Source organism: Xiphophorus hellerii, chromosome 20 (genome assembly GCF_003331165.1).
Source record: "Xiphophorus hellerii strain 12219 chromosome 20, Xiphophorus_hellerii-4.1, whole genome shotgun sequence".
Classification (NCBI taxonomy): domain Eukaryota; kingdom Metazoa; phylum Chordata; class Actinopteri; order Cyprinodontiformes; family Poeciliidae; genus Xiphophorus; species Xiphophorus hellerii.
The window spans coordinates 6,337,812-6,365,269 of NC_045691.1; the positions used below are offsets into that span (position 1 = coordinate 6,337,812).

The 27,458-nt window shown below is 35.0% G+C and overlaps 3 protein-coding genes across 11 annotated transcripts in view; 1 reads left to right on the plus strand and 2 right to left on the minus strand.

Moving 5' to 3' along the window:
* LOC116710529 (synaptotagmin-2-like) overlaps positions 1–6,316 on the plus strand; it is a 23,891-nt gene extending 17,575 nt beyond the window's left edge. For 5 of the 6 annotated variants that reach the window (XM_032549616.1, XM_032549617.1, XM_032549619.1 and 2 more), the window contains 4 exons: positions 242–409; positions 1,344–1,461; positions 1,756–1,889; positions 2,980–3,195. In XM_032549616.1, coding sequence (XP_032405507.1) covers positions 242–409; positions 1,344–1,461; positions 1,756–1,889; positions 2,980–3,195 — 636 coding nt within the window. Of the gene's footprint in view, positions 1–241; positions 410–1,343; positions 1,462–1,755; positions 1,890–2,979 lie in introns of all 6 variants that reach the window. The other variant, XM_032549620.1, reaches the window with a different exon arrangement.
* On the minus strand, positions 5,688–13,305 carry LOC116710530 (protein phosphatase 1 regulatory subunit 12B-like). 4 transcript variants are annotated; one of them, XM_032549623.1, is made up of 8 exons: positions 13,011–13,305; positions 10,368–10,384; positions 10,123–10,261; positions 9,099–9,200; positions 8,974–9,021; positions 8,848–8,898; positions 7,571–7,658; positions 5,688–7,224 (listed from the first exon to the last, which is right to left on the minus strand). In XM_032549623.1, exons 1-8 carry the CDS (start codon positions 13,110–13,112, stop codon positions 7,214–7,216), a joined length of 558 nt encoding a protein of 185 aa, XP_032405514.1. In that variant the 5' UTR covers positions 13,113–13,305; the 3' UTR covers positions 5,688–7,213. The 4 variants fall into 4 exon arrangements, with proteins under 4 accessions (XP_032405514.1, XP_032405513.1, XP_032405516.1 ...); XM_032549622.1 differs by having other exon boundaries at positions 8,974–9,024; XM_032549625.1 differs by lacking the exon at positions 7,571–7,658.
* Positions 13,306–16,338: 3,033 nt separating this feature from the next.
* On the minus strand, positions 16,339–25,699 carry LOC116709846 (immunoglobulin-like and fibronectin type III domain-containing protein 1). The gene is made up of 21 exons (XM_032548520.1): positions 25,591–25,699; positions 24,806–24,905; positions 24,692–24,716; positions 24,482–24,536; positions 24,202–24,397; positions 23,787–23,900; positions 23,531–23,693; positions 23,169–23,441; positions 22,644–23,015; positions 21,886–22,010; positions 21,631–21,772; positions 21,256–21,549; positions 20,882–21,178; positions 20,443–20,619; positions 20,199–20,327; positions 19,751–20,059; positions 18,988–19,073; positions 18,713–18,905; positions 17,379–17,675; positions 16,594–16,920; positions 16,339–16,469 (listed from the first exon to the last, which is right to left on the minus strand). Exons 2-21 carry the CDS (start codon positions 24,815–24,817, stop codon positions 16,465–16,467), a joined length of 3,591 nt encoding a protein of 1,196 aa, XP_032404411.1. The 5' UTR covers positions 24,818–24,905; positions 25,591–25,699; the 3' UTR covers positions 16,339–16,464.
* Positions 25,700–27,458: the final 1,759 nt, after the last annotated feature.

Genomic DNA, 27,458 nt, shown 5'->3' on the forward strand with positions numbered 1-27,458 from the left:
TTAATTTTTAACTAATGTATTTTTGCTGAGTACATTTGAGAATGCCATTACTTATTCTGTACTAAGTCATTTGTTATTTTCATGTGTATTTTCAGTTTTCTTAATTTATTGATTTAGTGACATGACATTTGGTAAAGTACACATAATATGAATTTTGACCACATTAATATTTATTTCTTGAACCCTACAGAAACAAAGGAGAGATAACTGCTTTGAAACCTACACTGTTTCTTTTACTCAGGTGCCCTATGAGGAACTGGGTGGTAAGATCCTGATGATGTCAGTGTACGACTATGACAGATTTTCCAAACATGACGTCATTGGGGAAGTGAAGATTCCCATGAATACCATTGACCTCGGACGTCCTATTGAAGAATGGCGGGACCTTGAGAGCGCCGACCAAGAGGAGGTGGCTTTCTGGATATTAAACTTTTATAAGAGGCTTTTTTAAAACCGTGGCCATGATCATTATATATTCTGCTTTCAATAATCATCTAAAATGTCAATATATGAAACAGAATGCTTCTGTTAGTGCAAGTATTAGGAACGACTCACAAAACGCTGATGCAAATAATAAAATAATCTTCTCCATTACACCATGAATTGTTTAAATTAGGTCCCATTTGAGTCTATCTGCTTTCAATCTTTACATGCAAATATGCTGCAAAAACCCACTAGTGTTACAAAAACAGATGTACAGTCACTGGTGAAAGCTTCACACAGCAGAAAATTTATGATGCACTTTAGCAGTTTATTTGAATTTATTGTTTAAAGAGTGTGTTTATTTTAGAAAATGATTTGTCTTACAGATTAATCCACATGTGGAAAATGTTTTTTATTTAATAGCATGTTAATACAAAATATTGTATTTTGTATTAAGTCTTTGCCAGGCAACCTACAGTTTTACAACACTTACATCTTAATAATAGTCTGAATATTTAAATTAAACAAAAACCTAAAGAGATTAAACTTAAGCTAGAATAGCAGGAACAAAATTAAAGAACAATAAATATACCTTAAGTGTTTGGATGGGCGACAGAGTACAACAAAAGTTTGCGCTATAAAATAATACAGGAAGTAAATTTCACCAGATAAACTATGGAAAAACTATGGGGGAAACTAAATCGAATGCAAAAATTTAACTACATAGCACTACTTTACACAAGTAAAGAGAGAAGTTTAAGCAGGACAGAATTTCAGTTCAAACAACGAAAGTCAAAAGAAAATTCCAGACATGAGAGAGACAGTTATATTTAAATGAGCTTGTTATAAACTTGCACTTTGTAGTTTTCTGATGCGTGTGTCTGCTTGTCATTATTCTTTTCTTGTCGGTGGCTGTTCAGCCTGAGAAACTTGGAGACATCTGCATCTCCCTCCGTTACGTCCCCACTGCTGGAAAACTCACAGTCTGCATCCTGGAGGCAAAGAATCTGAAGAAGATGGATGCCTGTGGCTTGTCTGGTAAACCTATTTTTGGATTAATGCAAATTACTGGGAATGATACAGATTGATTAGAGTGATCAATCTGTAGATGTTGCAGATGTTTTCCCTCTTTAAATAGGACACAAATAAGATGAGTCACAGTGTAAGAGTGCACAGGATCTTGACCTGTGATTTTGAGAAATCCTTAACTTTTTCTTTTTAAGTAGTTTAAACATAATTTTAAAAGTATATTAGGTCACAATAAAAATACTCTATGATATTAAAACAATATTTCTTTTCAGTAAGTTGGAAATAATTATCTCCTTCATCCAGATCCCTATGTGAAAATCCAGCTACTGCAGGGAGGAAAGCGTCTTAAGAAAAAGAAGACAACTGTGAAGAAGAACACCCTGAATCCATATTACAATGAATCATTCAGCTTTGAAATCCCACTGGAACAGATGCAGGTACAGTTAAACCCAAATATGATATTCTAAATTCCATTGAGATAAATGTTTTAAAATATATATTTCAGTTTCAATTATGTGTTGGCTTAAAGTGAAATGTTTGCATTTAGTTCTTTTAATCTAGCTTAACTGTTGTGTTATTCACAGCAGAGTTTTGGAGTTTGTTTTTAAAGTATATTTTTCTTAACTAAAGAGGCAAATAGCTTTTAGATTGTAGTGTCCAAAGTGACAAGAAATTACTTTTGATGCACAAACTTTATCATATTCAAAAGTCATTAGCTGATTACTGAAGAAAATTGGCATTCAACAAGAACATTTTTATTTCTAAAAGTTTGACTTTGTTTAGTCCAGGGCAAACTTTATAGGCAATGTCTGTCCCAGTGGCAATCTAAATGGATATAAACATTTATAAAGGGGGTTATTATGTATTTTCCAAGTACATAGTGCCATTTTGTAGGACAATCAAGAAACTATGTTATCTTTAGTTGTTATGAGAATGCTGTATATGTTAAAAACAACTTAGAAAATATTTGACTTCACATCATAGTCATATCAGTCACCTTGAAATTGGCCTCTGTCTCCTCAAGAACTTCCTGCCCTTTCCAAATCTCCCCCTTCCGCACATCATCACAACAAAGCTTCTTCATGTCCTCCCCTGATGCCGTTTGCAACCAATCTTGGCGGCGTTGTAGCTTGAGAAGCTCAGTAGGTGTGCAGTTCCACCAGGTGTTTGCTAATTACTGCTGCAACTTGTCTGGTGGATCAGTGTGGGGAAGGAGCTTGGCTGGGGGCTGAAGCACCAAGGCAGAGCTTTGGTTAAATAGGCGCTTAGATCAACCCCAAATGGATGGCACAGGAAGTTCAAGCATTTCTCAAATGATGTAATAACATTTTAATGTGATATAAAGCTAAAAAATAAAAAAGTAAATTTTGCATAATAGTCCCTCTTTAACTAATCTGGAGTAGTAGTTTGAGCTACAAAATATATTGCTAAGAAACACTGAGCCTCAACGCTAAAAGTAAAACATATATATTGAAGTCCAACTACTGTTAAACACATTTCTTGTTTCTCCCTTCCCTTCTCTCTCAGAAAATCTTGGTAGTTATCACAGTGTTTGATTATGACAAGATAGGTAAGAACGATGCCATTGGGAAGATCTTTGTTGGTAGCAAGGCTACCAGCTTGGGTCTTAAGCACTGGTCAGACATGCTGGCTAATCCGCGCCGCCCCATCGCCCAGTGGCACCCATTGCAGCCAGAGGAGGATATTGATGGTCAGCTTGCAGCGCTGGCAGCAAAGAAGTAACAAGCCTCATCAACCAGCTATTGCTCTTACTCGGAAAATCATCCCTTCTTTGCATGAATCCTATGACTTATCAAATGACTACTTGTCATAAATCTTGCTCAGCAAAAAAGAAACATCTTAGGATAACGTCGTATACACAAGTTAAGTTGATGGAAACTCTTTTCAAGCATCCAATCTCAGTTTGTGGCAAGGAAATAGTGATGAGTTATTGGGTCAGTAGTTCATGAATGATCAGTTTTTGGTCTTTTTTGCTCTAAAGAAGCTGATTTACAGGGTGCTGAAAATGGGTGAAAATAATGTTAAAGACAATGCTGGATCAAAAGCTTTAGTTTAGTTTATGGAGCATGCTTTACTTACCTCCCCTCTGCTCTGCGCACAGCATACCTAGTATTGTATGTTGCTTATAAGTGTGCTATGCCCTGCAATAGAAAGTGTGATAGTGTGGAGCAAAGGGCTGGTTTGCATCCATTAGCATTAATAGATTTATTTAGAATGAATCCGGTTGAGGTCACTGAGTACAGCAAATAGTGCTGCAGTTTCTTTTTTGAGATTTTTATGTCAACATTTAATACGCAAGGCAATTCACCACTCTTAACAAGAATGACAAGAGAATTGACATTGTTTGCTCGTTTGTTTTGCCATAAAGACACCTCTATGCATTTAGGATAAACACACAGATGGCAGATCAGACGCAAAATGGGAAAATGAGTGTGCCTTCCTGATGAATAAATGTTGAGACATGCATTGTTTATGTCCTAGAGGCTGAGCCTTATTGAAAAGTTTTGAAGGCGCCATCTGAATTAAGGCTTGAGCTGTGCCGACCATATGGGTATAAAAAATTCTTATCTATGAAAGAATACAGACACCAGAGAGATTACCACTTATGCTCAAATACATTTGGCTTATTTTCAAATGCTGCTTTTGCAAACTTGTTTTATTTTGTTGTCCTTTTTTTTGTCTTTGGTTGATGTGTTGTACTTTAACCTACACCCTGTCAAAAGCAAAATGTTTTCATATAGAAGGGGATTAGAAACGTAAAATATAGCCTCTTTTTTAAATGAATGTGAATTTGTGTGTAAAATTCAACTTTGTAGGCTATTAACATGGTGACTGCTGCATCATACAGTGCACATATCCTTGTCCTAAACCAAAAAGAGCTGCAGATTTTAGCATTCATCATGCTTCACAGCAAATTATGCTAATGGAGATGCTCAGTCAGAATCTTTATTAACAGCTTATCATAGAGAAGCTAAGTCTGTGTTAATCTACAGAGGTCTGACCCCCTTGCCAAAGTACTTCTAATACAACATTGTGTGTATTAATCATTACAAAAACTAATTTTGAAATTTTAAAACCAGTGAATTTTTAATAATAAACTATTTTACATCATGAAATTTAATGAATTAGGTCCAATATCCTCGTTTTCTTCCCAGCCGAAAATATGAAGTTGTGTGGTATTAAAAGTGTTCTCCTTCAAACAACTGTCAGATATAAAAATTTAGCAAAATGGATAAATACATAAGAAAAATAGTATATGTTTAGACTTAGTAGTTTAGTGATTTCAATATTAAATTCCAAAAACACAGTAGGAGAGTTCAGTTGATTTGAACAGTTTCTTTAGAAGAATTTTGTTTTTATATTTGAATTATTTAAATAATGTTGACCAGCAGAGTGCAATTGAGTTCATCCACAGTGCTTCCATCTGCTGCAGAAATTATGCATTATGCCTAGCTGTTAATAGTCTACAGCATGTAATTACAAGACGATGTAAATATTAGCATGTTTTAAAGAGAATCTATAACTATGATGTGTGTGTGTTTGTGTTCAGTGTACTTTTTGATAATAAAATGGAGTAAAAACAAACGTATGCATTGACTGAAAAGTGTATGTATTTTTTCCTCACTGGGACTGAGTGTATGATTGAATAATCTGATTTAATAGGTTAACAGTGTGTTTGTTTTGTGTAATAATTGTTCAAACTTCCAAAGTTTAAAAATAAATACTGCATGAATGTGTTTTATTTCCATTGTTTTATGTGTGTTATAATATATTCTGACTGAAAATCAGTTAATGTTCATTTCTAATAGCACTGTGTGTTTGTCACTAAGCAGTAGACTGTATATATTTTAAACCCCTTTGCCCCAGTGTACCGCTAAGTGTTTCCATTGTTCATTCCTGCCAAATGAAAGTCAGACACAGAAAAAAAGTCTTGTAGCTCCTTATCCCACATTAATCTACCTAACCTTCTGTTTTTGTGTTTGAATATTACATAACATTATTCATTTTGTATTCCTAATACAATGTTTGGTTCTGTTAAAGATTATCACATCATATTGGTCTGGCTGTTCTCTTGCTCAGCATGAGTCTTCTCATCTCAAATACCACTCTCTGAATGAAAAGCCTGTTTTCTAATGGTTTGCAATGAGATGAGATGGTGTTGTTCCACTTTTGCATGCTTTGATTTGTGTCTCTCTAATTATTTTCTGTTCTGTTTTTTTTTTTTCAAACTTCACTAGTCTTACTCATTGAGATATATACTTTTAATAACAATTAGACTATCTCTATTCATCTAAGGAACAAAGAGAATGATAAAATATTAATTTGCAAGTTGCTTCTTTGTGAAGAGACACCTCATTAGAAGCGTCTCTAATATGTGTCAACGCTTTTTCCTTCATTTTATCTTGCATTTCTTAAGACCAAAATTGTGTAATTAGGTTCCATTGCTCAAAATGCAGACAACAAAATCCCATGTCTTCCTGCGTCTCTCAAGCACAGAGCAGACCCAAACATTCACAATGCAATACTGCCAACATTCTTTTCAGATTCGACCATCTTCTGTCAGCATAACATCCAACACAGAACTTACCATCAAGCATAGACAAGGGGAATCCTTGTCTCTCTTCACTCTTGCTTTGGTCTACTGTAGAAGAGTAATAATAGATGTGCCTTTTTGTGACATGCATGATTTTGTTTAATTGAAAAGTCATTTTTGCAGTAACAGAAAGACTAAAAGAAACGCGTAAAAATGAATTAACTCAAGTAGATAATAAAACTCAAGGAAGAAAGGACATACCTGTGTGTTGTCAAACTGTAATCACAGCAAATAAAAACGTTTTGTGTATCAGCGTCTTGTGTGGTGTGGAGAGACATATCAAGAGTGCATTTCAACTCATGGTCAGTAGGTGACAGTGTTGAATAGTTTTCTTTCATGAACTCAAAGCAGGCAAGCAGCACTTGCTGACAAAACAGGCAGTAGATCTCACATTCTTACTATGAGGACTTAGCAGTGATCAGAGTTTAGGTAGATAAATACATATAATAGAGTCCCTGTGTAGAATAGTGACCATTAACAGAAATGCAGATGCAAATTATGTCAACTGCATTTAAATCCACAATAAAGCTCCCAAATCAAAGATAATACAAAATAATATAACTTGTCCCTTTCCAGCAGTCTTTGATTTTAAGAAAAATGACATTTAATATAAAATACTAGCCATATGTTAATTTACACAAATTGCTCAGACACAAAAACATGTGCTTTAAATTTATTTTCCGTCAATAAGTTTTCTCTAGCTGATGTATTTACCTGAAGTGACCAAAATTTCCACTGCTATGTATTTACTTTTTTAGCTGTAAAGAAAATACTGAATACACTTTGAGTGTCCAAAAGTGTTGCTATTCTAAATAAAAAGCAGTATGAAGATCTACAATTTGATTTTAAGTCACTGCAGACATTATGTAAAACCAGAACAACAGCCTTTTGTAGACACCTTTTATTAATATTTTACACAACAAAAATGTACAAGAAACCTAAAGTTTAGAGAACATCAGCAGAACCACAGTCCTTTCAGACGTTATTTCAGAGGTCAGTTTATTCCTTTACTGGATTTAAAAATAGCTTTTTATGTGTTCCCCCTTTCTCTCCCCCGCCTGCTTCCTGTTTTACTTGGAGAGTTTAGTAATGACACGGATTAAAGCCCCATTCTCATCCTTCAGCCTCTGGTTCTCTAGCTTCAGCTCAGCTTTCACCTGAAGACAAAAAGCACAGAAAAGCATAAACAAGCATAAAGTTCAGATTTAAGCTAATCGGAAGACTGGTTACATTTCCAGTGTCTTCTCTAATGACTGCTGAAGACTGGAACCGGCTCTCTCCATGACCCTGCTAGGTTAAGTGGGTCTACTAGATGGATGAATATTTGCAGTAGCTATGATGCGGGTTATATAAAGATAACTTTGTACAGGGGTCTTCACACATAACATATTTGAGCTTCTTTAAATGGACCAAAGTTTGTTTCCTCTATTGGTCCGGACCTTTCATGCAGGTGTGAATACACTCAAGCGAACCCTGGTGAGGAGCAAACAACCCAAGACTCACTTTTTGAGGTGGTTTCTGAGCGCTTCCAACCAAATTCTGATACGGTTTGCTTCTGGTGTGAATAAAGACTGGCCTTGATCCGAACCAACTACAGGAAATAAACATCCGTTTGAACTTCATGAGTCACAACTCCTTTGCATTATAGTTAAAATGAGGCCTTCAGTATTGCTAATGCTACTTCTGCATGTACTGAAATTGTTACTAATTTGCTGTTTTCTGCTTAGCAATGCTGCTTTCAGCATGTTGTGGGTCAGGAGGCGCAGAGCATCTGGTCTCATTCAGCTTGTAGCAGTATTTGCTGATGCCATTCCAAAATTAGAAAATCACTTTGTGGAACCTGTGTTGTATGAGCTGCTCTCAACATTCAAAGCAGTATTACATTTTCAACAACAGCACAAATATGCACAACAGAAACGCAGCACACAGGACTTCCAAAGTTTATTTTTTCGGGGGCTGTGCTTTGTCCTGCCCTCCATTCTTTCTGTCCAATGGGAGTAGGGATTATCACCCACATGGTTTGGCTTACGAATTAATGTCCATTTACAGAAAAAGCACAATGTGAAATGAACAGCACAAAACAAAAATGTCAATTTTTCGTCAGTACCAAACAAGTGGACCAAAGGACTTGTGTGAATAAACCCTAAATAACTTTTTTAAGCAGTTTGATCAAAACTAACTTTTGGTGGCTTTAACCATGACTAAAAAAGTTGGTCCTCCAACTTAGTATTCTTGATTTAGTTAAACTCCACATCCACATAATCAGTAGTTTTTACTGTAAATTAATTTAAAACTAAATGCATGTTAAGTGAAATCATACATCAAATAGTTAATAGTCACTATAGTTAACATATCAATATCTATGACTGAACACCAAATGGATCAGTTAGTATCACAATGTTGCAAACTTAATTTTTGAAATGTAGTTTTGTTTCTGTCTCTATTCTGTCAGAGCTGGTCAAATTTAGTCAGTCAAACAATCATCCATGTACACACAGAAACACACACCAATCGTGTCAGGGTTTATTTTCAGACTAGTATCCCATATTTGTTAAGGCAATTCATTGACGGAAAACAAAAAGCTCTTGTTGGAATCTTCTTGGGCAGCACAGAGCAGACTATTGTAATTTGACAGTGAACCATTGTTGTTCACTATGGCTGTGGTGTTGATGTACTCACAGCTTCCAAAGCCAACAACAGAATGGTGACAAGTGATACCAGCTAAAACCGTCATCAACACAATGTCTCACAAACATGCTTATGAAATGAATAAAAATTACCTTTAATTGTTCTTCCATATCTGATATCCTCTTTTTAAGGCTCCAACTTTCCTGTAAAGATAATTTATTAAACATGAATAGGGCAGTTTCATTAAAACATACAAAATCAGATTGATGAGTATGTACCTTTTTCTCTGCTTCTAGCATTTTTGAAGTACAATCATCTGGTTTTCCCTTCTGTTCCAGTGAAATGATCATTATTATTATTATTATTATTGTTAAATTGCCCAAAATGAAATTCATTTGCACACCTGCACAGTCTGCAGCTGGTTCTGAACTGTGGCCAGGTCTTGTTTACTGGTCTCTAGTCGGGACTTAAGCCTTTGATTTGTTGCCAGTGCCTTTTCATACATCTGTAAAATTCACATATGTTTGGATGTCCACACATTAATTTTCACAGCGCAGGAAATTGAAACAAATAAAACAAAATGGAGTAGGGTTAAATAAATGCAGACAATGACAAGATTATATAAACTTCAATTAAATACCGTACCTATAGATCACTGATATAACAAAACAACAAAATTAAATGTGGAGTCTGTGGTAGCTTAATTTCTTCATGTGTATATAACATATTTAATTATATATATTTAATGATTATTTATAATCATTAAATATGATTATATATAATCATTAAATATAACATATATTTTTAAATTATATGAAATTGCAATGCATTGAAATTGTCTTGCAACTTCAATGCAATTTTAACTTGCATTGAAGTTAAAATTGTACTTTAATGCAATTATGTACTGTACTTCAATGCATTTTTGTATTGAAGTACAACTGTGTGTTCAGTTTAGATTGACTTATTTAAAAGTATGCAACATGTTAGGATTTAGTGCAAAATTACTAAGAAATGCTTCACTACTGGCATTACTGCATTTTTAGTTTGTAATTTCTCCTTTCAACATTAACCTGTAGGGAAAGAATATTTGTATTGTGTGAATGAGTAAACCTGGATGAAAGCCAATTCCGTTTTGCTGAGTAGGCACCCTACATCATATACTAAATCTCACCTACAGGTAAGAATTTTGGGTTCTTTTTTGCTTCTTCTTTCTTAAAAGAACAATGAACTGGTGGTATCTGTGATGTGAGGTTTTGAGCTAGCAATGGTCAAATCTTTACATAAGCTTAATATATCATGTAATTATATATGATATAATATAGATTACTTGTGTTAACACAAGAGAATTGATACAGGGTTTACTTTTTTCACCATTACTGTAGAATAACTCCAAGTGAAAAGTTCAACAATCAAATCGCATCATTTGCCTTTTTATAGTCACTGTTCATCTTCTCTTCTTCTGCCTTCTTCTTTGCAGACAGTCTGCTCTCCCTTTGTAAAAAGTAGGACTCTGCATGGTTTGTTGATGTGTCATTGGAGACGTCAGATGAGCTAGATGAGCCCAATCTAAAGACATAACTTCTCATTATCAGATACTCTCAAACTTTAGCAACCATTGAAATATAAATAGATTTTATTTGTGTTTCAGTATCCAAAGTCATAGAAAACTTACCTAGACGGCCTTCCATGCTAGAAGAGAGAAAGTAGGTTTTAGAATATATTTAGCTTATATTTAAACAAAATACATGCATTCTTGTTGTAATGAAGGTAAACCTAGCCTCACCCTTTTTAACCAAAGTAACATTTTTAATTTTATCAATAAATTAACATGTACTTAATTTCTGCTTCCATTTTTACTTGTAATAATGTCATTTTACCCATGATGTGATGTGTGTTCCACGAAACAGTTTATGGCAGTCAGACATACCAAAGCAAGTTAAAGGAGGAGAGAGGAAATGATCCCTTAAATAAGCTCACAAGCAGAGATAGCTAAACATATCCAAAAAAGGTAATAACTCTGGCAGGGACGCTCACATTTTGTTCACTTTTGCCTGCTTAGTAAGGGAAGGTTGTGTGGTCTATGTCCTCAGAAAATTTCAAGCAAAAATCTTTGTCAAAGCAGTAACAAAGATTTAAATTGGTTAAAATGCCAATAATTAAAGTGGTAGTGGGTTTCATACAAACATTCTAAAGAAGAAAAAAAGAAGAAAAACAAAAGGAAAAAAAAGTCCATTGTGTTGAATTTATTGTAATCCAGAAACATAAATGCAAGAAACATATTTAAAAAATGTAGTGCACACAATATTTATTACATAAATCCAATGGATTGCTATACAAAAAAAACTAATAAATGTGTCAGTAAACTTTAACAACTATATCCAGCTAACACAAGTGAGTAATCTTCTCATTTCTCATGTGGTGTTGTACAAGTGTAACACATTTTTTTCTTGTAAGGGTGAGCTTAGATAGAAGACTGACAATGGTTTTTTTTAGCTATTTACCTGATCATTTTTGTTGTGTGTTCAGTAATATTTATTGTTTGTACATTATTGTCATACTAGAATAACAGCTACCATAAGTCATAAGTGCTACACTGTCAGCCCATGGATAAGATAACCTTTTGCTCAAATGTACAACTTAAAGTAATAATTGCACGACGTTCAGCATCAGATTTCACTGTTAGGTTGATGACATAAGGATTCAACTATTGTAGATGTGTTACTTTACAAGCATAAAAAACTCTTAATCCTTGAATGCCCTGTCATATTAGTTATTGTATCAGAAACATAATCTGATATACTCTACATGACGTTTTACAGACACATACAGATGTCATTTTGAATTACAAAAGCTAACATTTAAGTTATGTTTTCATGTGAAGATGTAATATCAAAAAAGATAACTTCTGACAGTTTACTTATGCACTCTTCTATTTTAAAGCACACCAAATACCTCAACATAAAAGTAGACCAAAGATTTGTGCTCAAAGAGATTTATGCCAAACACAATTAACTGGAAGTCTAAAATAGAAAGAAGAGCCAAGACTTTGTGTTACAGACACTTTGTGTAAACACTGCAGTGCCTTTGTTCAGACATTTAAAGAACCTCTGGATCTTCACCAGACTCTGAAATAAACCCCTCAAAGGATGTCTCACAACATGTGACTATACTTGGTAAAAAGTTATTAATCATAGACTCAAGCATGTTGGTTTAAACAATATGACATCATGTAAACAGATACTATCAAATTTGTCCAATTAATTATTCAATTATTCATGATTAAATGTGTTTTTCTTGTCTCTTGAGTCTTCCTCCAGTCCTCCCACATCCCTTGGAAGGCTTTTTTATTCCTACTGACGAGTGGAAAATATTAGCTTCCCTTAGGATTAGCTGAGATATAAACATCTATAAATACTTTGAGTTCCCACCATCACAATCTTCTAAACCAAACTGTTGTCCTTTTTCCTTATGATTGTGGTCTTTGAACTAGTCATATTTTTTTACACTGTTCTTTACAGTCTACATTTCTCCTCTATAGCTTTTCCTCACATGCTGGTATTTTCTGCATCCCTGCCTTATGCCATAAGTAAGTTTTACACAAATATATAAGATCAAATATATATGTATGTATAATCATACCAAAGCTTTCTACCAAAATTTTCTCATGGATATCAACATAAAAAATTATATAACATTGTAGGTCAATCGTTGTGATGTTTAAAGTTTGTAATATATATATATAAATAAAGACCATACTTTAAAGTTTGTTTTTGACATTTGAAGATTTTATAGTCATGCTAAATGTATTTGTCAGTTCCATCTCTATACAATCAAGAACATAGTGCCGGTCTTACATAATACACTATGATCTAATTCAGAAACAGACATGTTTGATTCTCATAGGAAAATATAAATTTTCACTTAGTAACTATTGCACCATAAAACATAAACATATTTTGTTCAATAGCAACATAACATATGAAATACAGCATTAGTGTATTATACTTAAACTGAATGAGCCCATAGCTCACGTTGTCGGAATTTATGTATTTTTATACCTTCACCGGAATTATCTTATTTGAAGCAACAAGTACTAGAACAGTCATCTCTATTTATGTTCAAATATAACATTTCAATAATTATTCTCCAAAATACAGGGCTCAATCTTTACTTTAAGGTAGTAAAAATATTATTTCGTTCAAAGTTGCTCAGGAACTATCATAACATTTCATTATGGTGTCTCTTTTGGCATGAAATATATCTAGGCATGTTCTCTAACAACACAAAGAGAAGATGAAAGAAAATCAGACCTTACCCTCAGGCTTCTGGTGTTGGCAGCAGATGAAGCTGGACAAGAGTCAGAGAGCGATTTTCTGATGAACGGCTCATCTTTGTTTTGAGAAAGTAGAGATGACATTGTTCTTACACTGCTGGGACCACTGCATACAGTTGTACTCTGATACAAAATACCAAAACAAAGAAAAAATAAATAAATTACAAGTTATAAAAAGCACCCTGCCCGAGATGGGATTCAGGTGAGATTGTCTCAGTTTGAAGAATGCCAGTGTGATCTTCATGAGATGGAAACACATATCAGATGTGAGTGAAAGAACACAAGTTTGAGAATGTGGGGGAGTGGTAGGAGTAGGCGGGCTGTAGACTGTAGGGTGTGTTTATATGTGTGTACACATGGATTTAAATTAAGTTGTTTGTAACATTTCTGATGTGACGTGACATATTTTACTGAAGTAAGTGATTCAAATGTTTACTATGCTTGTGAATAATAATAATAATAATAATAATAATAATAATAAAGACTGTTGAGTGTTCAACATCTTGAGAGGAATGGATAAAACAGGAAAGGTCATGTCACCAGTATGCTAGTATTTCAAATATATAAAACAAAAAAACTAAACAATATCAACAGATCTAAAACGCTTGAAATGTGACATGTTTTTCAGCCACATTGTTCTGCCCTACTGGCATGTCTTCGTAGATCTGTAACATCCTAGTTTGATCTGCAGTGTCTTAGTTTGATTTCCAGATTAAGGATTGAGTAGTGCTCTGTGAGATGTTAAATGCTTGTTCAGATATTGTTTTATAATCCAACCCTATTTTAATCATGTCCAGTTTCTTCGCTGACCTCTCTTGCTGTGTTCCTTGATCTTAATTATACTATTTGTTTACTAATGTTCTCTAAAAACTTGAGACCTTCAATGATCAAGTGGATTTATTATGACATTAAATTACACACAGACTCTAATTAGGTGACTTTTGAAGGCAACTAGCTGCAATGAATTTGTTTACGTGTATCAGAAAGGTAATGTTAATTAAAAATCCATAGAACCATTTCCAGATATTTATCTGTAAGCCATGTCTTACATAACCTTCATTTCAGTGCTACTGCTAAGTATACTACCATTATTCTCTGTTTTTTTTTTTTTTACCTAACATCTGTATAATGCATTAAACTATGAAATTGTAATGTGAAAGGAGTTTCTTCAATGAGTTTGAATACTTTAGCAAGACAAAAGTAGAAAAGTAGAAAGAAAAAGAGTCTAGATTTGGCATTACCCCTGAACATTTTTCTGGCAGTTTAGGTACACATAAAAGCAAGGGCAACATTGCATTTAACCCAAAGTTAACATTATCTTATTTACCAATAGACTGAGAGATAAAAGTGCCTCTCTGTCTTTCCCTTCTCAAATTCTCAAGCTGTCTTTCATATTTGTGTAGTGTTCTTCATTTTTACAGCTCAGTAAGCAAGCACCATCTGCTGGTTTCAAAAGTACTTACAACAAAACCAAAAAAGGCAGTTTAAGTATGCCTACACGTTGTGTGGGGTGACCATCTCCCCCTGCCCCGCTACAGACACACAATGACTTGATGACATGTTTATTAAAAGTAAAAATAGGAGCAAATTTCTTCCCGTGATCAGATTCCACGTCTTGAAAACCTTTTATTTATCATGAAAATAGAATTTTAGTAGAAAATTGCTATTTCCTATTAAAATAGCATTTACAAAATTGTTGAGCTAATAAATGTTCAGATTTTACTTTCTGTCCACATAACGTATTAAAGAATTTCACAAACAGTAGAGTTTGTACTGTTTGAAAACATAGACGGTGAGTTCTGTTCATCAAATTGAACAGAACTCTACTTAATAAACTGCTTAAAATCTACAATTTTCATTGGGTTTTGCGGTAGCTTATGTCCAGTGGCTGGACAGGGAAAAAGACAGAGAGAAGGGAAAGACATGCTGTAAATAACCCGGGAAACGAACCTGGGACAACTGTTGAGGACTTATCTGCTCTACCACTTAGCCACATAGCGACCCTAAATTTATATAACAAAAAATGTTAGATAAAACATATTAGCCTTCATATTCGACATTCTTCGCTAGAATAAACGTGGCTAGCAGAGGAACGGGAAGTTAATCTGCTCTCCTTTAATCACCGCCACCTGCTGGAAGTTTGTAAGCTAATTCTCTTTACTGCAATACAGAAGTCGATGCTTTATACAGACTAACTTGTTTTAAAACAGATGATGCTGGAAAATTCACGAGAACTTAAGCAATACTTGCGTTTCTGAAAAGTTAGAAACCTTTTCTTGAATTAACGTCTTTGACTTCTTTGCTGGGGGCAGTAATGACTGGAGCAGAACTCCGTGGCTTGGATTCAGCGTGGCTTCTTTTAGCAACCAACGGTGGCGAAAAGGTACCGTTGGTTGTGTTTGTAATGGACCTTACCAGAGGAGCCGCTTTTCATTGGCTGATGCCCATTCTACGTGGTCACGTGCGTGGCCGTGTCACAAACACACTTAGCTTCCCGTTAGCTAAGTACAGCATAATGGCAGAACTGATACAACTTCTACACCTTGAAGCCTGTCTGCTACACAGTCTTACGTTAGCTAAACAGATCAATATGCAATGTGTACTGTATCTGACATACACTAAAGATTTTATTTTAGCAGAAAATGGCTTTGGACTAAACGGTTACCCGTGTTAGCCACTCTAGCATCAAGTACAGCTAGTCAATCAACCATCGCTGTGTTCAGGGAAGCGCTGATTAATAATCGAGAAATAAATATCAAGCCTGGAAACTTGATATCGTAACGGACTGAATGTTATGTTTTTAACGTCTTTGCTCGTCTTGCTGGGCGCAGGCGGTTGCCACGGTAACAGGTGTGCTTAAACTACAGAGAGAGAGAGAGAGTAAAAAGGTAAGAGTGGTTTTGAGTTGATAACCTGTTCGGGTTATTTTACCTTTGCTGTGGCGCATTACAGCCGCTGTAGTTTCTAAAACGTTGGACTAATGACCTCTTTCTATTGTGAGTATACGTCATTCACAACAAACATCAAATGGAACAAATGTATTTCATAAAATTTTAACAAACAAATGGCTTCTACCGTGGTAATTATGTGAAATTAATTTAATTCTATCCCAACTTCAGAAGATTTGCCTTTACCTTTACAGAGCTCTTTGGTTCCTCCTATCAGTCTGTAGTTTCTCATATTGAGGTCATCAAACCAAATTTCAGATCTAGCATAACTGACTGACACCTGCTGGCCTCAGGTTTGTAAGGAACAAACACAACTTTTCTTATTACAATTTTCAAATCTTTGATAAACAAAAAGATTCATATGAGTTTGGTGGATCGCTTTATTGAAAAGGGTGGCAGTTTAAAATCCATACAAGTTTCCATCATTGATTTGAAACGCAGTGAGGAATCTCATGGTTCTGGCTGATTCTTGATGTTACTAGTCCACTTTATTCTGTAAAGAAACACATTTTTATCTTGATCATGCTTCATTTGCAGCACAGACTCAAATGTTTCAATGTGACATCTTGGTACATTTCTCCATTTCATGAATCTTAAACAATTTTTTTATAGCTTACCTCTAACATTTAGTGTCATGAAGGACTCCGCGTTCCCTAGTTTGTTCTCAATGATAACCTTGTATTCCCCATTGTCTTTGGGTCCCACTCGTAGTATTAGCAATGAGCAGACTCCACATACATTTGTTATGTGGTAGTTTGTGTTTGTGTTGAGGCTGATGTTGTTGTGGTACCAAGTTACACGTGGCCCTGGGTCACCTTTTACTGCACAGCTCATGTAGCATTCATATCCTTCAGGGGCTGTGCGTCTCTTTAAGGGGATAATGAATGATGGAGGTGACTCAAAATTCAGGGCTTTCATCTGTGGCATGTCAACTTTGAACTTTCCTGAAAGATAAATTCATTAATGTTGCCGCAAGACAACATGATGTATTGGTAATACCAAAGTAAAAATCAAGACCCCACATGTTTTACTCACTGCTGTTTATAACTAGAACTGTTTAGATGATTTCAGTAGATGCTGCATTGGCTTAAGTTATTTACAATATGCCTACATAAATATTTGTCGTCACTGCTATAACAATAATCTGTTTCATATAAAGCCATGCATGATGTTGAGTCCTTTCTGTTACTTTCTCTGTTTGCACCACATTTAGTGAGCCAGTTGTAGAAATCATGCTTTGCTTCAAAAGCAAATATATTTTACAAATTAAATGTAACCAACACACCTTACTAAAAGATAACTTCCATTACTAGAATTGCAAATGTATATGCATTTCTTTTCGTGAATGTATTTTTGCGTTCATTTGTTGTCCCTTTTAAATCATCTCAAAATTCACACAAACCTTTTTCCTTTTTTAAAGCAAACACAGGGGACTCAGATGGTGGTGACAGGCCCATGTCGTTTTTCGCAAACACTCTGAAGTAGTACTCCCGCCCAGGCATAATGTTGACAACTGTGAACTTGTTGTTAAAAAGGTTGTCAGCTGCTGTCCTCCAAGTGCGCTTGAAGGAGTCCCTCTTGGACACCATGTAGTGTATTCTGTCATCTCTTTTCTCATCTGGAGATGGAGCCCAGCATAGAGTCACTGTTCCTGGTATGTTCTCATCCAGCTCTACAGGGCCTGGAGGCTTAGGGTCATCTAAAAGAAAATTAGGACACAGATATATAGACAGGCTGATGAAGCCCCCTTTAAATTTTGGATTTCTTTCTTCAAAGCTGAATTGGTTACCAGTGTAAAAGGTTTTTGAAAAGTTTATTCCCTGATCAGATTTTTTTTCTTGTCAAAAATGTCCTGTGGTGTAAAGTTTGGTTAATAAGATGCCAGAAAAATGCTGCAGTGACTGATTTTATTAATTTTTTCCTTGAATGTATAGAGAGTATGTGTTAAGGCTTACACTGTTTTAAAACTACACTTAGCAAGTTAAATATGACATGTCTGTAACCCAAGATGGCTAAACTAGTACATAGCCTTCATCATGCTTGTGCTGATCTATAAAATGCATAGAAAATAAACAGTGTAAGATCCACACTAAATTTTGTGGATGTTTCACCAAAGTCTATAGATCAAAATCAAAAAGACAATAAAACGTCTTAGAAAGAACATTGTCTAAATGTAATAATGCATGTAATATTACCTTAGCATCAGAAGGAATAACTGTTCCTTTTCTGTTTTAAATTAAAGCAATCACTTCATGTTATGATGCCCTGAAATTATGGTTTGACCTTATTACTGAATGACAGTAATATGTGCAGGTGCATATGAAACCAATGCTTATAATATTCCTTTAGTTATGTAATTTGAATAGTTTAATAATTCTAAAACACTACATAAGAGTTCTGTAAAATCCTACATGTAACTATATACAACTGATTTGGCAACACAAACTCCAAACTTTACGTTCTTATGTGTGGACAAAACTGTTAGAAGTGTCTTGTGGTTTCTGCAGTTCTTGGCAGCAGGATGGGATTTTTTTATATGCATTTAATTGGCTTTACAGACTTGATCTGCATTTTTATCCCTATGTAGGACCAATATTTTTGAACAGATCCATATATTGATAAGACATTTTAAATCGATGTTTTTTCACTTCAACATTTAATCTTATGGTTGATTTCGTTGTAAGCTTTGCTCTGTTCATTGAGATGTGCAGCCAAATCTGAATGCTGGACTTTTACCTGTAACTCTGATTTCTACACTGAAGCTTTCCTGGCCAACAATGTTCTTGACAATGATCATGTAGATGCCACTATCTGATCTCTCAGATGTGGGAATTAACAACTGAGATCCTCTATCTGAATTGGTTATAGTCACATGTTTGAGCAAAGGAATTCCATCCTTTACCCAAGAAATATCAGGCATCGGAGAAGCCTGTAGATGATACAAACAAAATGATGACCAAAAACATTGGATGAGGTACATTTTCACACAAGCATATTAGAAGGTTTTATACCTCAAAGTTGATGTTAACTCGAATAGTGTTTCCAGATTTCACCACCATCAAGGTCTTCATGTTGCGGTCCTTGAACCTTGGTCTCACTGTATGTTAAATTTAAAAATCTAAGTTGAATTTTTTTTACAAGATAGCAGATTAATATTGCTACATTATTTATTTTGTACTGTCGGGGCAGTATGACAGGGAAAAATAGTGTGTGCAAAATGCGTTCATAAATCAGTTCCACATCCTGTGCTGTAGTTATATTTACTGTACACATTTCATTGGTCTAATGTCCTTCCTGGTGAATCATTCACAGTGTAGTATGACCGAATTCAGAAAAAGCTGAAGCCTCAGCACAAAGATTCTCACTGTGTTGCATAAAATGTTTTTTTGCTAGAAATCTACCAAAACAAATTACTTTAATAATTGTAAAATACTATGTTGGTTTTAATTAACTCATTGCAAATTTTGTTTGTTTTGGACAATCATTATTTTATTCTTGTCAACATATTCCATTGTTAATTGCCACTATTCACTATTCCAACTTTGAAACTGCAAAATTGCACTACACAAAGACCAGAAAAACTGATTTGGTGACTATATGTTATGTAATTATAAGCTAATTAGAAGAAAAAAAACAACTTACAGGCATTTTAAGAATTTTTGTGAGACACTTTTGTGAGTAATGGATTAATATTTTGATGAAGACATTACATAATGCCAGAAAAAAAAATAATAATAATAATAATAATCTTGTAGTGTTGATAAGACGTCTTACCAGGAGGTGGCATGGCAATGATGTACTTATCAAAGCCTTGAGGATCCCCATTTCCACCATAATTTGTGGCAATTACTCTCACCCAGTATGCAGCCATTGCCTTGAGGCCCAGCACAGTGTAGGAAGTTAATCTTATTGGTGTGGCATTGCAGCGGGTCCATTCAAGGCTCTCTATTGGTCTGATTTCCACATAGTAACCCTGGGCTTCATCTTCTACGCCTTTCACTTCCTTTGGTTTAGTCCAAGCCAATGACAATGTAGTGTAACTTGAAGATGTTATCTTAAGGTCTATCACTTTGCCTGGAGGTTCTGAAAGCACACCAAAGCAAATAAAAGTACAACTATATTCCCTTTTAAGATTTTTATTTTTTAATTTTCTTTGTGTAAAAAAAAAACCACAAAAAAACAAACTTCAACACAATTCAGGAGTAATTTGTAGCTGGCTTACTCTTGGGATCTCTTGCAATAACTGCCTCACATGGAATACTGGGTTCTCCAGCACCAGATAGGTTGATGGCAGACACTCTAAATCGATATTCTGCACCCTCAAAAATATCTTTCACTGCATACTTTGTATCTGAGAAGGAAGGAAAAAGCTGCTATTATGCCACTCACTGTCTTTATTCAAGTCGACATATGCCACATACTGCTAAAAACAATCACTCTTTAAACTGTTGTAGCTTGCGTCATACCTGTAATTGGACCATTTTGATTTACAAGGCTCCAGTAATTCGTGCCTGTCTTGTTCTTTTCCAAGTTGTACCCCATAATTTTGGTTCCCCCTGTGTCACAGGGTGGACACCATGACAGGTTGATACAGTCTTTGAAGGCACTCGTCACTTTGGGTGCCGTCGGTGGTCCAGGATAACCTGTTGCAAAAAGAATAGATTTTTATATTTAGTTTATTTTTTGTGGAAGTCTGGGTATGAGCATAGCAAGTGATTTTCCATGATTATGGACCTCACTTGGATTTCCTTCCATGATCATTTTCAATCTCTGATCATTTCACACTTGACTTGTTACTATGGCTAAAGTCTTATCAATGTGTCAAAGGTTGAGCACCTTGTGCTTTTAGCCACAATATATCACACTTTTTCACAGATATAAATTTAGCTCTGTTTTAAGACTTACGTAATACACCAGCTGGTATGTCCCCTGTTTGCAGGTAATCACTGATGCCTTCAGCATTCTTGGCTCTAATCCTGTAACAGTATCTTCTGCCAGGGTCCACATCAGTGTCCTTGTAGCTATGGATAAAAGGGATCTCTCCCAGATTTGACCATTTATTTCGTCCCACCTGTTGCCGTTCTATGATATAATTGGTAACTGGACAACCACCGCTGTCTTTTGGTGGTTTCCATTTGAATTCAACAGAAGTAACTGCACTTTCTGTTATCTCAACAGGGCCTTGTGGGAGTGTTGGTTTGTCTGTTGGCAAAATGGGTGGAGTTTATGGTTTGCTAAGGATAAAAGGTTGATCTATTCTTTGGTCAATGTACACCTACCAAGTACTATAAGCCTTGACACAGCTTCTATGACACCAAACTCATTTTTTATTTTGATTTTGACTTCTCCAGTATCTTTTCTTTGACATTTGGTGAGGCGCAGTTGACTCTCAGTGTCTGAAGTGTCAATTTTCACATTGACTGCAGGCAGAAGCTCGTCGTCATTCTTGTACCACTGTATGTTCATCGGTGCTCCACCTGAGAAAGGCAGCTTCCACTCTGCACTGTCACCTACCCTAACAATCACTGGATTTGTAAATTCACCTAGAGTATCAGGGTCGAGTCTTGGTGGGTCTGTAGTGTGGAAGAAAAAACAGGCATTTTTTTGACAAAGTTGCCATTAAAATCTTATTTCAAAATTGTTATTATTCTGACCTTGGACATTCAGTGTTGCCTCTGATTTGCGTCCTTCAGCTTCAAAGCGATACACAGCAGTGTCATCTTTTTTACAGCATTCAATCATTAATATGTGACAGGCTCCATCTTTGATTATCTTTATGCCTTCTTCCTCTGTCAGCTTATCGGATAAACAAAAACATACCAAGAATTTGAAAAATCTTAAGACATTTTTGTGTAAATGGTTAAAAGGTTTCATTGTAGCTGTACTGTACAATTATTTTATTGATTTACCAGCTTTCCATTTTTATACCATCGTCCTTCAGAGGTTTCACTGTTTAGTTTGCAGGACAGCTCTGCTCGGTCACCAACTTTAGCATTTATATCTGACAGACCTCTGACAAACTGAGCTCCTCGGTCTGCATTTTGACAATGGGACAATGACAGGAAAAAAACGTTTAGACAACTTCTGCTCTCTTTAACATCATATGAAAACTGATCGCTCACCATCTTAACATTTTCAGACCTAAATATTTAGGCCCATTTTTCAGGCTTCTTTGCAGACAGGCACACTTTTCTTATCTGTTTAAGCCAGAACATTTTCTTACAAATGACTTTTTTGGCTAATTTGATAAATAGATTTCTGACTAAGTCAAACATTTAATCTTATAAATACATATAATTATGGATGAGTAGATGGATTCAAGAACTGAAATAGCGTACACACTGAACCTACTAAAGTATTGTAACTTAAGTAAAATAATGCGTAGGGATTTTTTTTGGACCAAAAGATTAATTAGGCAAAAAAAAAAAAAAATCACTTTTGGCAAAAAAAAAAAAAAAGACTTGGCCCATCATTTTAAGAAGATGGTGATATTTATCCTAACAGTTTTTATTACAGTTAAAACTGTTTATCATTATTCCATCTAACTGGTTTCTTTTTGTCAGTAGCTGTGATAATTGTACATGTATTGCTGTCAGTGATATATTTCAGAGCTAGCACATTTGTATGAACTTGTGAACTAATTTTCATTATTTGATCAAAGTTTTACCTATGGCAGAGTCGGAAACCAAAACAGCAGCTCTGGATTGCTTCTTTGTTTTATTGCCATCATCTGTTGTGCTTTTATCATCTCCTAGTAGGTTTTTATTCTTGCCATCTTCATCATTCTCGTCTCCATCGTTTCCTTTTCCTGTTCCATCACATATACCTTCACCATTATCCTCTCCACCATTACCATCTCCACCTTCCCCTCCTACTCTTCCTTCTTTGCCATCTTCTACTTTTTCCTGTGCATCTTTTTCTGCCTTTGTTTGCTTTGCTGTGTCCATTTCAGTGTTTTCTTTTGGAAACTTCTCCTGCTCTTCTGAGATCAGCTTAGACTTATCACTGGGTTTGGTGCCCTTACGCCCACTTGAATCAGCTGAATGATAGTTAGCACACATGCAAGATAAGAAAAAAAAATTAGAAATGACAAGATGAAGCAATTTTTGCAGACTGGATAAAGACTAGATTTAAATCATAGTTGATAATATAGACATATACCAATATTTTTTAGTGAAAAAGGTCAATATACCTTGGACAGTGAGTGAGGCGCTACTGGAGGTTATGCCAGCAATGGCATAATATGCTCCCTTATCTGCCATTTGGCAATCTTTTATTCTCAGGGTGTGAGTAAGTTTGTCCTCTGAGATGGTGAGCTCATATTTACCACCATGTTCCAGTGATGCATCCTCTTTTGACCAAGTTATTTTGTTGAGAGGTGTTGACAAAACGCACTGAAAGATTGCATCTTCATTCTCAGTGACTTTACTGTCCTTGATTTTTGCTACAAACTCCACATCGGGTACTAAGAGAGGTGAAAAAGGCATAATGCTTTATTTCTAATAAATTCCCAATATAGATGTATTGATTTTAAGTGTAATAATTAGGGCTTACCTTGAAAGTCTGTTGTAAGAACATTGGTCTCTTCAACATCAACTTGATAAAACCCAGCGTCCTCTCGCTGAGGGTCTTTGATGCTGAAAAGATAGTTTATTCCAGTTTTCTGAAGGCTGTGCTTTGAGTTTTTGTCGTCATCATATGGAATCAAGGTCCCATCCTTGTCAAAAATAAGAATTTTATTTTGTTTATTGAAGATTTTTTTGATCATTCAGGTGTTGTTTTTATGCTTAAATAAGACATTTGAATTCACCTTGTATAAATTAACTTCACTGTTGGGATCTCGTAGTTTCATATCGAAGCTAAATTCGGCTCTTCCAGATGGTTTCACTTCAATTTGTTTAATATTGTCCAGATTTTCTACAACCTATGACATAAAGATAAAAAAAAAATACATTAATACTGCTGCAGAGTTGCTTACTATTGGCAACTCATAGTACTGAATGTATGCCTTTTAATATATAATATATAATTATGCCCTGTTTTAGCTGCAGGGCATAAAAGCCTCATGCAAAAAGAGAAATGACTAAAATCAAGCAAATGTGTCTTGGTTTTCTGACAAAAGGTGCGACTCAAAATACAAATTGATTTCTGTCAGAAAAATGTATTTTGCTGATTGAAAATGTATTCTCACTATTTGTACAGTCATTAATAATTTCAGTCAGCACCTTTGATTGCTCATCTTCCCTCTCCTTTTTTATCTGTTTGAGTTTCTTCAGGAACCAGCGGAAGTCAGTAATACCAAACTCCAAACAGATTCTTTCATAGTCTTTCTTTGGTGCACTCAGAAGCAGTTCCAAGAGTTTAGGATCAATTTCTCCCTCTTTTTGTGGAGGGAGTTGTTTTTTCCTGGTGGCTACAGTTCTGAAAAGAGAGAAAAGTAAATATCTTCCTTTAGGTTTTATAGTTTTAAATGACTGATAATTCTTAAACTAGAGGTGAACTTACGTTTTCTTAAGCATAGATCTGAAGTCTTGTGTGGCCTGCTCATTTGACCCATTTGCTAAAAAGCAAAAAAAATCATTTTAGAGGGAAAAAGTTTATTAAAGTCAGTAAGTGAAAGACACATCATTCTTTCACTTATGATGTGTCTCTCAGTAATTACTGCTTGACAGACAAAAAATATGCATCTTCTTATTTAGTATTTACATTTCGTACCATTTCTGTGGTTTCTTCTTGAAGCCTGTTTAAGAAACACAAGCAACAAAAAGGACAAATAACTAGCTGTGGTGTAGTAAAATTATTTTGTCTTATGAAAATATGAACTCATACCTTCAACAACATTCAGGGTGACTGCACAGACTGCTTGTCCGTACTCATTTGTTGCAAAGCACTTGTAATTGTCCGCTTGTTCAAGTTTAACGTTTACTATCTGACAAAGTAACAATAAAAATAACATTTCAGTAGAGGTGCAAGAAAATACTTTTTTTGCCCCAGAACAGTAACACTTTATAGCTGTATTACATGTTCTTAGGCAAAGTCTTAACTGTTTTTTTCTTTAAGCAATGAATTTCAAAGCAAATCTGTATTTTTAAGGAAATATTATGTAATTTAAATTTTTCTATAGATAATGTGATTATTTATTTGAGCATTTCAGGTACTACATGTTGCCCTAGGTTGGAAAATAAGAGAATTTCAGATTTGCAAGGGGATTTCTTCTGCAGGGAAAAAAATATAGTCATCCTTCTTTTTTCCCAACTTTTACTTCAAGCTGTGTCTTGGAAATTGGATGTTCAGACCTTTTGAATATTGCTGTTTATTTGTTTTGCTAAAAGAATAGAATAGAATAGAATAGAATAGAATAGAATAGAATAGAATAGAAGTACTTTATTCATCCCAGCAGGGAAATTACTTCGCAGTTACAGCATAGAGACAAGACACAATAACAACTACCACTGAGTAGTAGTTGTAGATAAAATAAAAATTAAAAATAAAATATAAAATGCTATAAATTGTAAAAATATGAAATGCTGTTAATATAAAAGCAACTTATCACCACACATTTTGGATTTGATATGTTAACAAAAGCAGAAATCTTTTTTTTTTTTTGTATTTACCTCAAGAATATGTTCTTGAGCTCGTTTGTCATATCTGGTGCTGTACTTTTCTTGATCATCCATTTCACCCTTGTTGCGAGTCCATGTAACAGCTGGTGGTGGCTCGCCGCTAACCATAGCTTTAAAAAAGGCTTTTTTACCTGAAGGAAGTTAAAACAGCAACAGATGGGACAGTGCAAAAGTGGCATTTGACCATTTTATTTTTTTTTGTATATTGTGAAGTATTTTACTTTACCCTCTTGAACATTTGTAGTCATTGGTTTCCTGGAAAAATCTGGTGCAGATTTTCCTGCAGGAAGTCGCTCTACAAACTGAGTGATCATAACCCCAGGGACTCGGGACCTTTTCTTGATGGCCACTGTTGGGATTTAAAGAAAATATATTTAATATGGAAGAATCATGGTTGTATATTTGAATGTACAGTACAGACCAAAAGGTTGGACACAACTGTGTGTCCAACCTTTTGGTCTGTACTCAGTTCAGACCAAAAGTTTGGACACACCTTCTCATTGAATTCAATGAGAAAGTGTGTCCAAACTTTTGGTCTGAACTGTAAGTGAAATAATATGCTGGTAAAACAACTGACAGCAGCATGCAGATATCTCCAACACAACCCAGAGTGAGGTAAAGAATGTACTTAATTTTGGGCTATCTACAACATGTGTAAAACTAAACTTTTAGTTGAAATTAGATTAAAATTGATTCAAATTAGGTTGAGCGTAAGATTAACTTAAAATTTCTAATGTTAACCATAAACCGAAACCTAATTTTCATCTATTTATTTAAGCAGCAACATTAATCTCCATATAATCTGGCGTAAACTCCACAGTGAGAACATTTGTTTCTAATTTATTACCCCTAAAATGCTTTCAAATTTTGCCATGTTTTATCCCCAAACTCTAACAAAGTTTAATATTTTAAGTAATAGATCTAAACAAGTTGCACATAATTTTAGAATATTAGGGAAACTATTGTTCAGTTTTTTTTTTTTTTATGATACTTCCACAACCATCACCAGTGTACCTTCCTCTACATGCTTGCTGTCTACCCTGCATTGTTTTTGGGAAACTTTTGAGTGGAATTCTCCAGATTTTCCCACCTGAGCTGTTGATCTCTGCTCCTCTTCTAGAGTTAATGTGACCCTGTTTGGTTTTTCACTGATTAATGCTCTCCCTGCTTGACTCTAATTTTTGGTGGATGGCTATGTGTTGGTAAGTTTACAATTGTGCAAAGGTGAAGCCGTGTCTAGGTTATACATTTTTTAAATAATTTTACAAATTTCATTTCATAAATTTTCCCTGGCTCAGTTAAGCACTATTATGTGCTTTTCTAGCAAATGTTAGCCCAATAAAACACAATGACATTTGTAGTTGTCACTAGATAAAATGTAAAGAAATTCAACTGATTTCAATACTTTTGCATATGTGCTGGCTGCAGTTTAACATCAGAATAACACCAGGGGTCACTGTTGACCTTCCTTTTTTGCCAATACCTATAGTTGTCTACATGATGACAAAACATGTTTATTTATTTGATGTATTAAGATACCATTTTATTTGTCAGTTCTTAAAATTATTTTTTTTATCTCTAAATCAGCCGAAAATTTACAAATGTGTAAATTTTTGCTCAAATAAAGTATATTCTCATAATTGTTCCAGCCTTGTTTTAAATGTGTGTGATAGCTTAGTAGACAACATAAGATTTAACCAAAAGCTACTGCAAACACAAACACCAGCAGACCATCTGTTTCAGTGCATCACCTCTGAACTGCTCCTGTTACCCTCTAGCTAGCACATTAAGTGTATCTCTTCTGCTGCTTTACATGAATAGATCAATGATCTACTTACCATATAGCACTGCTGTGTGAA